This window comes from Engraulis encrasicolus, chromosome 18 (genome assembly GCF_034702125.1).
Source record: "Engraulis encrasicolus isolate BLACKSEA-1 chromosome 18, IST_EnEncr_1.0, whole genome shotgun sequence".
In the NCBI taxonomy this organism is placed as follows: Eukaryota; Metazoa; Chordata; class Actinopteri; order Clupeiformes; family Engraulidae; genus Engraulis; species Engraulis encrasicolus.
This window is the reverse complement of record NC_085874.1, coordinates 20831192-20843691: the sequence shown is the minus strand read 5'-3', so window position 1 is coordinate 20843691 and position 12500 is coordinate 20831192. Positions and strand designations below refer to the sequence as shown.

Genomic DNA, 12500 nt, shown 5'->3' with positions numbered 1-12500 from the left:
AAAACGATTGTCCATGGCTGTTTATTGTGTCATTTGGCATCTATGTAGCCCATAGCCAATTGTGTCAATTGTAAACAAAAAAGCAATCATCGCCTTTCCACCCCTCCCTGCTCTCTGATTGGAGCCCAAGATCGGGAACCCTTGCTGAGGGGTAGAATCCATGCTGTCTTTCAGAGAGGTACGATTGTGCAAGCAAGGCTAAGTACACTTGTATATGTTGAGATTCATCTATGCTCCCTTGTTCTATTCCAAAGCAATAACTTAATTTGTATTCTTTCTAATAAAATGAATGTGTGTGTGCATATGTGTGGAATAATTTTGATCTGTGCAATATGCATTAACAAATCTCTGAAGAAGTCTCTGACTCTGAAGAAGGTGTAGCAACACCGAAACGTTAGTCGGGTGTGTGCACAGACTAAAGTCTTGAAAACTATGTTGCAGTGTTTCTCCAGCCTCTCCTTTCCAGTGATTTCTGTCCCACTGTGATGCACCTGCAAGCTGAGTGAGGGATGATGCATAGAGTCCCAATTGTAGCCTGGTCCTGACCATCCCATAATACTACCATTTCATTTCGTATTCATGGTCTGGAGCTTGCGTGATCTGACGCGACTGCAGGAAGCGGGAAGTTTACACTCAGTTATGGTTTGAAATGATTAGACAGCTCTTACCTAATCGCCGACAGTTACTCAACAACAACATAGCACAGACCAGAGCCATTGGCACAGACGTTTACGTCATCGTCATGAGCGACCTCCCCCACGTGGGGCGCTTATTCGCTAATTGGCTGTTTTCTGGGGAACGTTGGGCATCAAGATCCTACCGCTGCAATCGCTCCACAGAAAACAAGAGCCAGACTAGTAGTGGAGCCAATCCTTTGGCGGAAGTATGTAGGATGGCTTGCCAGGCTAATGCTATTGTGCATGAACAAGTGTTTGCTGTTTAGAAACACTAGCCTCTGTCTGCAGATGGGCCGCTGGCGAACCTGTTCACTCTGCTGAAAACACTCAACTACATCATAACAACATTGTTATGACATTGCCAAGGGCCTTAAGTAACATGGTCACTGCATTTGTTTGTGACAATAAGGTTATAACAAAGGCTCTGCCCACATGGGTTAATTTCCTTTTGGATCAATAAGTACTACTATTGGGTAATGAGGTAGAGCAGTGTTTCTCAACGGGTGATGCAACAGCCACCCAGGGGGCGTTGGGGAGTCCTGGGGGGGGGGGGGGTCGTTGAGAGGGATAGCTGAGAGGGGGTGGTGCTTAGTTTTTTATTGGGGGCATTAGCCCGTTTAATTTAAATGTTTTAATAGTAATGGAGGCATTGGCAAGCTTATGATGTAAAGGGGGCGTTGGGAGGCTTAAGGGCCGTACACACACGTCGCTGTTAGTTACTCGCTCAGCGAATGAAGTCAATACAATGCCAATGTGTTTCAGCGAGACTAGCAAGCGAGTAGGCGAGTACTGTACAAGCGATGCGATGTGGGCGGATCCCGAGTTCAAAATATTTTATCTTCGAGCGAGGCGAGTAAGCGAGTAACCAATTGGAATGCAGAGTTCGGTACTTCTCGCCTGTTCATTGGCAATTAAAGCCGCGGGAACTTTCAGCGAACGTTCCATGAAAGAGTGGCGAGTAGGCGAGCAAGCGAAAAGCTAGCTTTGTGTGTGTACGCCACTTTAGGATGAGGTCCAGGGGCGTTTGTGCAAAAAAGGTTGAGAGCCACTAAGGTAGAGGAATACTCCCCATACAGCTGTTGGGGTTAGTGTTCTTGCTCGCCGTCTTCCAGGCTGGAGGAGAGCACCGATTATTCAGGGTGACTCTTTGGGATTGGAACCTGCAACCTTCCCGAAACCAAATCCCTACAAACTCACACACACACACACACACAAACACACACACACATTTGGTCACAGCAGACAAACATCACACACACACACACACACACACACACACACACACACACACACACACACACACACACACACACACACACACACAGACACAGACACAAACATGAACACACACTTGTGAAGCCACAGCTGACCTTCCTCTTGTTCATCCGCCTGTCCATATACAGTAGGCCTACATCATAGTACATGCATGGAGAAACAATCACACACACACACACACACACACACACACACACACACACACACACACACACACACACACACACACACACACACACACACACACACACACACACACACACACACTCTCTCTCTCTCTCTCTCTCCTTCTCTCTCTCTCTCTCCTTCTCTCTCTCTCCTCTCAGGAAGTGTCTGATTCCCACTCCCACTCGCGGCCCGTGCGGAGCAGGAAGCTCTTCCTGTTGGGGAGGGAAAAGGTCAGGCATCAGGCGAGAGCGGCCCGGATGTGACCCGGATGCGACCCGGACGGGACCCGGCCCAGATCCCAAGCTCCCAGAATCCCCCAGAATTCCCTTCTTCACCCCCACGTTTCCCTGCCTGCCCTGAGACCTCTCTCCTCTCCCCAGACGCTCACGCTTCCCCGGCTGACCAACGAGACGAGCACAACAGGAAAGCAAACTTCCCATGCACATCGATCTGTCTGCCTGTCTGTCTCGACTGTCTGTAGGACTCAGCTGGCCTACCTACCTGCCTGCATGTCTGTCTATCTACAGCTACCTGTCTAACTGTCTGAACGTTTGCAAGACAGCATTGGCGGGACCCTGGTCAAAGTCATCTGAATACCCTCCCACACCCCCAGCTCAATATATGCAATCAGGACTCTAAATTAACACCAGCCAACCGGCAAAATGCTGGTAAACATTCAGTTTGGCTGATACAAAAGAAAACTTGCTCGCCATTTTGACCCATTTGTGAGTGTCTGGTTCTGGATCTGGATCTGGCTGGTGAGATGAACATCTGCTAGCCATTTTGGCCGATGGTGAAACAAAGTTAATTTAGGGCCCTGCATGGAATGTAAAGAAGACTTAAGGAAGAAAAATCCGCACTCACAAACTGTGTCTCATTATTTATTTATATTACCACCATGTCCAAAAAGCAAACGCGTTTCGGCTATCAAGACTTCATCAGTGCGTGATGCTTGATAGCCGAAACGCGTTTGCTTTTTGGACATGGTGGTAATATAAATAAATAATGAGACGCAGTTTGTGAGTGCGGATTTTTCTTCCTTAAGTTGATACATTTTATCGCGCACCCAAACACTTTCGTTTTTCCAAGAAGTTGAGCGCGTCCTTTGCCAAAACTTAATGTAAAGAAGACCCAGTTCTGGGGCCCCCTCTACCCCTGGGCTTATCGACAGCACATCCTCTTGAGTCCCCTGTGAACTTACCTGAGTTTGCCAATCTCGTCGTCACTCTACCCGCCTGCTTAGTATCTGTCTGTCTACCTTCAGCTATCTGTCTGTCCAATCTAATGTATTATCATGATTGTCTGATCTTGATTTGAGTGTGTGTGTGTGTGTGTGTGTGTGTGTGTGTGTGTGTGTGTGTGTGTGTGTGTGTGTGTGTGTGTGTGTGTGTGTGTGTGTGTGTGTGTGTGTGTGTGTGTGTGTGTGTTCGGTGGTGGTAGTGGGGGGTGGTGGTGGTGGTAGTGGTGGTATTTGTGTGTTTATATGCACAATGCATGCAACGTACGCTTACTGTACTTCAGTGTGAGTTTGTTGAAGTCAGGGCCAAGCCTTTTTTTTTTCAGCCTTCCAACTGACATGCAGACTAACAGACAGACTGACAGACGGACTGACACTCTCTTCCAGCAACTGTGGTTTGAAATAGCCTCTTCCTAGGGCTGGACTGGTCATCTGCCATATAGGGCATTTTCCCGGTGGGCAGACAGTCATCAGGGGCCTATGCTTCTGTGTTTTTGTTTGTTTAAAAAAAAAATCCCTTAGAGACCGGCCCACCATTTACAAGGGTCGGACCATCGCCGGTGCATCTTTAATATACAGTGGACGGTAGTATGGGGTGGGGAAGAGGGGCTCGTCTATGCCAAAATGCCCGGGCTGCTTTGTGGTCCCAGGCCAGTACTGCCTCTTCCCATATGGGAGCTAGATCATCTGGGGTATAGAGGCATTATAGGGTTATATAGAAAATGCTTTCAAGTACAGCCAACACCGGAGAGCAATGAACTCACATCCGCTCACGCTTGTGTGCATAAACACTACAATATGTATGCATGCAGATAATGTAGTAGTAGCCTTGTGTACGTAGGCACTATACATGTATGTGCATTGTTCTATTCATTTCTACCTTAATTTGTATAATCTTGTTAACTCCATACTGACTTAGGCTACCTGATTTTTTAAAGGGGGAGATGGTAAACTACATACAGGCAAATCAAAACAACATAACTATAATAGGCTACATAATACACAATATATATATATATATATATATATATATATATATATATATATATATATATATATATATATATATATATATATATATATATATATATATATATATATATAAAATAATAATAATAATAAAAATAAACATGTGAATTACTACCAGGTGACTTGGTGAAATGGTTTATAATAGGCTAGCAAACCTTATAGCTACACTTGACAACTCGGGTCTTTGTGTCGGTAGAGACTTGGTAAGTCCCTATCCCACGCCTGTTACATAACCAGCTTCGGAGACTTTCAGCAAGCTTGACAGCGCGACGCGCAACACAGACAAAACATGCCGATAGAAATAGCCTTGACAAGTCCGTCCGCGCATTTCAATGTCGAGCCAATACTGGAAAACGTGCGTTGTCAGGCGTTCGCTAACACTACAATGTTTTGTCGATGTGAGGAACGTTAACAACACAGGACAGACGGAGCGATCCTTTGTGAGGCGGCAGAGAGAAGAGTGACTCGTCGGTGGTCCACTAGGCGGCGATGTGGGTCTGAATCTTTGTCCAGACGACTGCTGCCTCCGTGACCCAGACAAAGGGGTGAGAGACGGAGGCTGGGGAGAATGATAGCCGATGAATGCGCAGTGCATCCATGGTGAAAACTGTGGCACGGTTGCGCGCTAAGGACATCGATTGGTAGGCTTTTGTAAATCGATGTCGTCAGTTGGCTTCTGGGACTTTGATGACAAGAAATGAGACGAGAAAGAGATAGAAATAGGCAAAATTGGCAATAGCGCACAAAAAGGGCAAAAGGAAAATCACACACACACACACACACACACACACACACACACACACACACACACACACACACACACACACACACACACACACACACACAATTCAAAGCGCATTCAGACACAATTCTCCTTGAATACCCGATGACGCCCCTCGATGGGCGGGGACTCTGGCGCTCCAACAGCGGCCACTGAGTTCTCCGTGAGATAACAGCCGGTGGAGCTACACTCGCCCGCTCAGTTGGCGCGAGCGAGTAGCGTGTGCGGTCGAGACTGTGGATGCGCAGGTCCGACCTGGGAATAGTAACGAGTGACTGGACTCAAACCCCAAACGACTGACTGAACATTGACATCACTAACCAGGTAGGCTAAATATAATGGCTCATATTTTCCTGTCTACCTCTTCATTTCATTCACACTCACTCTCAACACATTGGCGAAACGCACTATTTTGTGAGAAAATCTGTGTCAGGGATTCACAAAAGAAATTGGTGTCATAGCGTGACGAGATGTTTAAAATAGCCTGAGAGAGAACCGTTTATGGACTGTTAAGTATTGAACTGGACGATAGACTAAAGTTGTATTGTCTTTGTGAAGTTCAACATGCTGGGTACCATCAGACCAAATGCATTGGGCTGTCTGTCAAACGAGCATCACTGGGCTGTGGCTACATTGTGCGGCTGTTGTAGAGTGGAGATCCTACTCAGTTTTGGGGGACCACTAACCAGTTCACCTTTCTCCCCAATTTTGCAGACTTCCTTCGCATCGGTGACGAAGATGCCGGCGCTCGTAACAAAAAACTCCGATCTGGAGTTTGACTCCTTGCAGCCATGCTTTTATCCAGACGAAGATGACTTCTACTTCTGTGGGCCGCCCAGCGAGGACATCTGGAAGAAATTTGAACTCTTACCTACGCCTCCCCTCTCCCCGAGCCGGGCAGCTCTTCCCGGGGCGACGGGAGACATGGTCTCAGTGGCGGGGGTCGACACCTCGTTACCCCTGGGGCTTGGATTAACGGATCCCATGGACTGGGCGTCTGAGCTCCTCTTGCTTCCGGAGGATGACATTTGGGGAGCGTCCGAGGGCGACCTTTTCGGCTCAGCCCTGGATTCTGCCGGCGACAACTCCATCATCATTCAGGACTGTATGTGGAGTGGCTTTTCGGCTCGGGAGAAACTCGAGAGGGTGGTTAGCGAGAAGCTGGCCATGGGCAAATCGGCAACGGCGAGCCCAGCTACCGGGCAGGAGGCGTGCAGTACTAAAGCCACAGCCGGGGGCGTCACCGCACCAGCAGCCGCGACAGTTGAGCTGAACAGCTCCATATCAGAGTGCGTGGATCCCGCGGTGGTGTTCCCTTTCCCCGTCCACAAAAGACAGAGTGTCTGCAAGTTGACAACGGGAGGCCAAACGGGGACGGTCACCTCGCCCCCTGTCACCCATGCCCTGGACGACACTTTCAGTGACTCCGGTAAGAGAATTAGGCACAGCCCACACTCACATGACGCGATAGTTAATTCTACTCAACACGGGGTAGGCTTGGCCGTCTGTCACCCAACGCTCTTTTGTAGTGTCACATTAGGGTCATAGTTTTGATGCAGGTCCGTTATCGTCAGGAATCGATTTCATAACAACGAAGTTACTGCCTAATTAAACACAGGCTGTGTTTGATGCGGGTCTGTTGTTCATAGAAAACCTGTCGCTTTTATTACACTGGGTCGCGCTGGTAATTGGGATAATTGTTGAACCTCATATGCCTGGCCCAGAATAGGATTAGTGTGCTACATTCCAGACACACACACACACACACACACACACACACACACACACACACACACACACACACACACACACACACACACACACACACACACACACACACACAGGAGCACTGGTAAGAATGGGCACAGTTTATGTAATCATTGAGCTTTGTAGCCAGTAGATGGCAATGGAATGGAAATTGTACAGCGTCTACTGCCAGTGTTTTTGTTGGCAGTGCAGCCGAACACAAAGAGACTCTCATTTGAGCATGGTGGCTGTTGTGGAATGGTTTAAACGGACTACTTTCCGAGAACAATGTGTTGCAGTTGGGCGTTACAACAAGACCTTCAAGTGACGGACTGGCGTGTGTAGGCGTGGGCGCGGCAGACCATTATATTAGTATTCAGACCAGTGCATTTAGGCATATCCATCCTGCTGTATTTTTTCACGCAAGCGAATCACTCTAAGAAAATAAACTGATAGACTATATAGGCTGAAGCATACAAAGACATTTTATTACTTTTACATTTTATTACTTTATTTACATTTATATTTACTTTCTTTCTTTCTTTCTTTCTTTCTTTAAATAATCATTTGGTTAATTATGACTGGTCTCACAGTTGGTACATTGTGTCACTTCAGACCATCTCTGGAAGACGGGTTCTGCATTGATAGCTAGTTTCCCTTTGTCTCTTTCTTCCACTCTGTTAAAAAAAAAAGAACATTCCAGGAGTCGTCTGTGTTTTCGCTCTTGAAAGTCGACGCTTCCTTTGGGTTGATAAAGTTCTATTTCATATTCAAATTCAATTCGAAAATCGCACGTGAGTGTTAGCGGAACCCCTACGAGCATGCGGTAATCGTTGTGGAAGGGGCGGGGGCGAAACGTGCATGGAGAAGGGGTGTGTGTGTGCGTGTGTGTTTGAGGGGGGTAAGCGCGGCCCCAACCTGGCTGTGGGCCGAGTTTGGCAGCAGCCCCTCATAAAAGACAGGAGGAGGACGTAGAGAATGGGAGGGGAGAAGGGGTGCGAGTCTTTTAGCATGGTGACGGCTTTGAACAAGCGCTCCCTCCCGACCAGCTGTCTGCCTGGCATCGCTCCAGGACGAGGGCTCTGTGTCCCGCGCGCCCGCCACACACATAATCAGCTCGAGCGATTACAGCAGTCTCCCGCCACGAGCTGCATGCGCGCTCTCCTATTTCGCGCCATTCCCAGCTTACACTATTGAAAGCTTAAAACAGCGGCGCGATATACTCTATGGGAGAAGGCAGACAGAGGAGAAACAGAATGAGCAATTGAGGTCAACTGGGGACTGACGGAGGTAGAGTGCGTGCTCTCTCTCTCTCTCTCTTTCCCCATGCTGTGTTTTGTACACAACTGCGTCTTGTCTGTCTCCCGCCCTGGCGCGCGCAGACAGCTTCCTGTAGGCCTGCTGCTGAGCCTGCTCTCCTCTCTGTGTGTGGCGAAGCCTATGATAATTACCCCTTTTTATCCGCATAACACGTTGCACACAACTTGAAAAGAACAACTCCTCTGAAGGCATTAGCTGAGTAGACGTCTGCACCCTTTGTTTTTAAAACCCTGTCAAGAGCCACTGATTCTCTCTCTCTCTCTCTCTCTCTCTCTCTCTCTCTCTCTCTCTCTCTCTCTCTCTCTCTCTCTCTCTCTCTCTCTCTGTGATTAAGTCTGAACAAGAAGTCAGTAGGTTCAGGCCAGGGGAAGTCGCAGCAGAGAGTAGGCTATGTCTCGCGGAGGTGGGATTAAGGACAGAAGATATGCAGTCAGTCTGGTAAACTTGAACCAACTTGTGAGCCTCATTAAGGCTGTGACTGACAGGAGATTTCTTTGTGTTAAGGCAAAGGGATCACTGTGCAACATATCCCCACCCACACACGGCTAAGCATATGGCGAGGCATTGAGAAGACAGGCGGCCAGTGTCACTATCTCATAGTATTATCTTGGGAAAGAGGATTATTACAATCAGGCAAATAAATAGGCTATATATACGCTAACAAACTTAAACAAGGCTCAACGCATAAAAGACTTAACATTATTTACCCAATAATAATAATATTCCTCACTTTTTTCCACCCATACAGATGACGATGATGACGACGAAGATGACGAGGATGATGATGATGATGACGAGGAGGAGGAAGATGAGGAGGAGATCGACGTGGTAACAGTGGAGAAGCGGCGTTCAGCGTGGTCGAGCGCAGCAGGGGCCGTGGGCAGTAAGCCGCCCATGGAGCTGATCCTGAAGCGCAGCGCTGCCGCCAGCCTCCACCAGGAGCAGCACAACTACGCCGCGCCCTCCCCTTACGCCTCCTCTTCAGACTCCTCCGCAGGCGCTGCCGCCATGTTGTCCGCTCCCCCCAGCAAACGCCACAAGACAGACCACCACCACCGCCTCAAGCCGGCCTCTCCCACCGCCGCCACCGCTCCTAACGGCTTAACGTCATCGTCGTCCTCGACGACGGGCTCTTCGTCCTCATCGGGGTCGTCCTCCGGTCGGCATCGGCGGGGCGCAGAGGCGAGCGGCAGCAGTCCACCCCGCGGCGGCTGTGGCTCCGGCGACTCCTCGGACGACATGGAGCGCCGGCGCAACCACAACATCCTGGAGCGCCAGCGCCGCAACGACCTGCGCTCCAGCTTCCTGACGCTGCGCGACGAGCTGCCGGAGCTGGCCAGCAACCACAAGGCCGCCAAGGTGCTGATCCTGAAGAAGGCAGCTGAGTACGTGGGCACGCTGGAGGGCCAGCAGCGCCGGCTGCTGCAGGAGAAGGACAGGCTGGCGGCGCGCAGGCAGCAGCTGCTGCGGCGGCTCGAACAGGCCCAGCGGACACGCTAACTAACGCCAAGGCATTCACGGCGAATGGACAGGCTAAGCTAGCTAAGTTGAGCTAAGCTAAGCTAGCCGTTAGCACAGCTCTACCAACCTACTATACCCATGGCTTCAAGTGAACTCTTAACTAGCTACCAGGAGGCTAGTGTGTCACTCCACAGTTAACTGCTAGCTGCTGGTGGGAAGCTAACAATGACACTCATGAGCTATTCTGTTTTTCTGACAGCAAAAAAAACAGACTCTTCTTTCAGCAGGGACGTTACCTGAGTTCAATAATCAGATGCCACCCAATTTGGTGTTGTATGAATTGAGTCTGAGTGTGTTTAGTGTGTGTGTGTGTGTGTGTGTGTGTGTGTGTGTGTGTGTGTGTGTGTGTGTGTGTGTGTGTGTGTGTGTGTGTGTGAGTGTGTGTGTGCCTGGAAACCTGTGCAAAAATCTACAGTATGTGAACTCTGTACAGAGAGGGACTGTCTCTTGAAAGCTAAGGGGCATAGCGCTAACCTGGTAGCAGCCACTGCCTGATGTCAAAGCAGAGGAACACTAGAAACCTAGCTGTTGGGACTCAAAACTCACTGCCGCCACTTTCTTTGCACATTTTTTTAGACGTCAAGAATGTTCAGGGTTTTACTTTTTAATCCACTCCGGAGAAGAACAAAAAACAATACAAAAAGCAAAATGAGAGAGAGAGAGAGAGAGAGAGAGAGAGAGAGAGAGAGAGAGAGAGAGAGAGAGAGGCAGAAGGAAAAAGAGGTGATGGTCGCTTATCAGGTTGATCTTTAGGCTTGATTAATGAAGCATTGATCCAATTTTAGCACGTGTTGTTTGGTGTTTTCTCTTTTTATATTAATGGAACCTTTAACAAGCATGGCCTGACTGAGTGAGACTGCGTGGATATGAGAGGATGAATGAACTTACCAGCACTCCTTTAATAACACACGCACACACACACACACACACACACACACACACACACACACACACACACACACACACACACACACACACACACACACACACACACACACACACACACACATGCTGCACACGCACACACATACGCACATACACACTGCATTGATGCTGTTGGCTTTCTGATGCAATTCAGCCACTAGGCATCATTCAGTTTATACATACCCTACATACACTAATAAAGATGCACTCTCTCCCCCCCTCTCCCTCTCTTATGTCACCTCTTTTCCACTGCCGGTTTTCCGGTAGGCCTACAGCTCGACACAGCACGACTCGGCCGCCACTTTTTGCCTTTCGATTGGGCACGACACAGCTCAATCGAAGAGCAAAAAGTGGCAGTCGAGTCGCACCGTGTCGAGCTGTAGGCCGACCGGAAAACCGGCAGTGGAAAAGAGGCATATGTCACCTCTTCTAAAACGCCACTAGTCAGGAACCGCAAAAACAGGGAACCTCCTCTCAGTCACTGGTGCTTAGAATAACTGCCATACCTCTTAAAACCTTCTTCTTACGGGACACTTTGTTTTGTAAATACCAGATTTAGCAAAACTCTCAGTCTGCCTTGTTTTTTTGTACTCAATTGTCTTTTTTTTAAGAAAAAATATTCACGAAAAATGTATCGCAAGAATCTGCCAATAACTAGACTGGATCTTGACAATGTACTGTATTGCCTCCATTTTTGAGGATCAAGAGATGTGTTTTTTTGTATTATAACAGAATGTTGAGCTATTGGATATCTGCTTGTTTGTTTGTTTGTTTGTTTATTTGTTTTTGTTACTTTTTCATATTATCCCTCTTTATATCGACTAACTAATCCCCATACACCTCTTCGATTTAGTGTGCTCTTGATACATACTAAAATTTTATACTTATATTTTCGTATGAAAATGAGTTCTCAGTAGATATCATGTTATCTCGTTGGCTTTGTTCTTGTTTACCCTCTTTTTCATTCTTTTTTGTACAAAGAAAGTGTTCTATCTTTAATATTCCTGACCTGTTCTTCTTGTTTCTTGTTTATATATTTGTATCATTTTTCGGGTGCATAGAACTTGGGTCAGAGGAAAGGAAAAGTAACTAACATTTTTTTTTTTAAATTGTACTTTTTAGTGCTGCCACTCAGAGCACTTTTGAAATACCTCATTCAGATAAGAAAATAAATAGACATTCAAATCAAGACAAATTGCTTTCCTTGGGTGGAGACTCTTCATTTCCTCAGAAAAAAAAGAAAAAGAAAAAACACTGCAAGTGCACGAATACACACACACACACACACACACACACACACACACACACACACACACACACACACACACACACACACACACACACACACACACACACACACACACACACACACACACAGCACAGATGGCTGTATGACACAGCAGATTGCAACACATTTCCCTTAGGGATGCCTCGGAGCAAAAATATTGAGTGGGATTGGTATGGCGCCAATTGCATCACCGTTGGCAAACCTGGCCAGGGGTGCATTTCTAGAAACCATAGCTGCTAACTACGTTCGCTAGTCCGCCCTCTGCTCTGATTGGTGTACTGCAGCGGTGGGGAAACTTTTTCATTTGAGGGGCCACTTCAAATTCCTCCAAGGGCTACCAAAGTCCTCCGAGGGCCACGCTATGAGCACAAACCAGGATTTCCCCCTGCCGCTTGAGGCCTATATTGAAGGTAGACAGCTTTAAAACAGACCCCACCTTCTCTTGGTCCCCCGAATATAACTTAATTGTATTTGAAATGTAATTTCTAAGATTCCTTTACAAAATATGTTATATTTCAGGTGAAGCTGCATGAC

General features: G+C 47.7%; 1 protein-coding gene across 1 annotated transcript; it reads left to right on the top strand.

The window, feature by feature from the left end:
• The first annotated feature begins 5378 nt into the window (after nt 1-5378).
• Nucleotides 5379-10928, top strand: mycn (MYCN proto-oncogene, bHLH transcription factor). Its single transcript, XM_063222426.1, has 3 exons — nt 5379-5491; nt 5882-6596; nt 8982-10928. The coding sequence occupies exons 2-3, from the start codon at nt 5906-5908 to the stop codon at nt 9731-9733; spliced, it is 1443 nt and encodes a 480-aa protein (XP_063078496.1). The 5' UTR covers nt 5379-5491; nt 5882-5905; the 3' UTR covers nt 9734-10928.
• Nucleotides 10929-12500: the final 1572 nt, after the last annotated feature.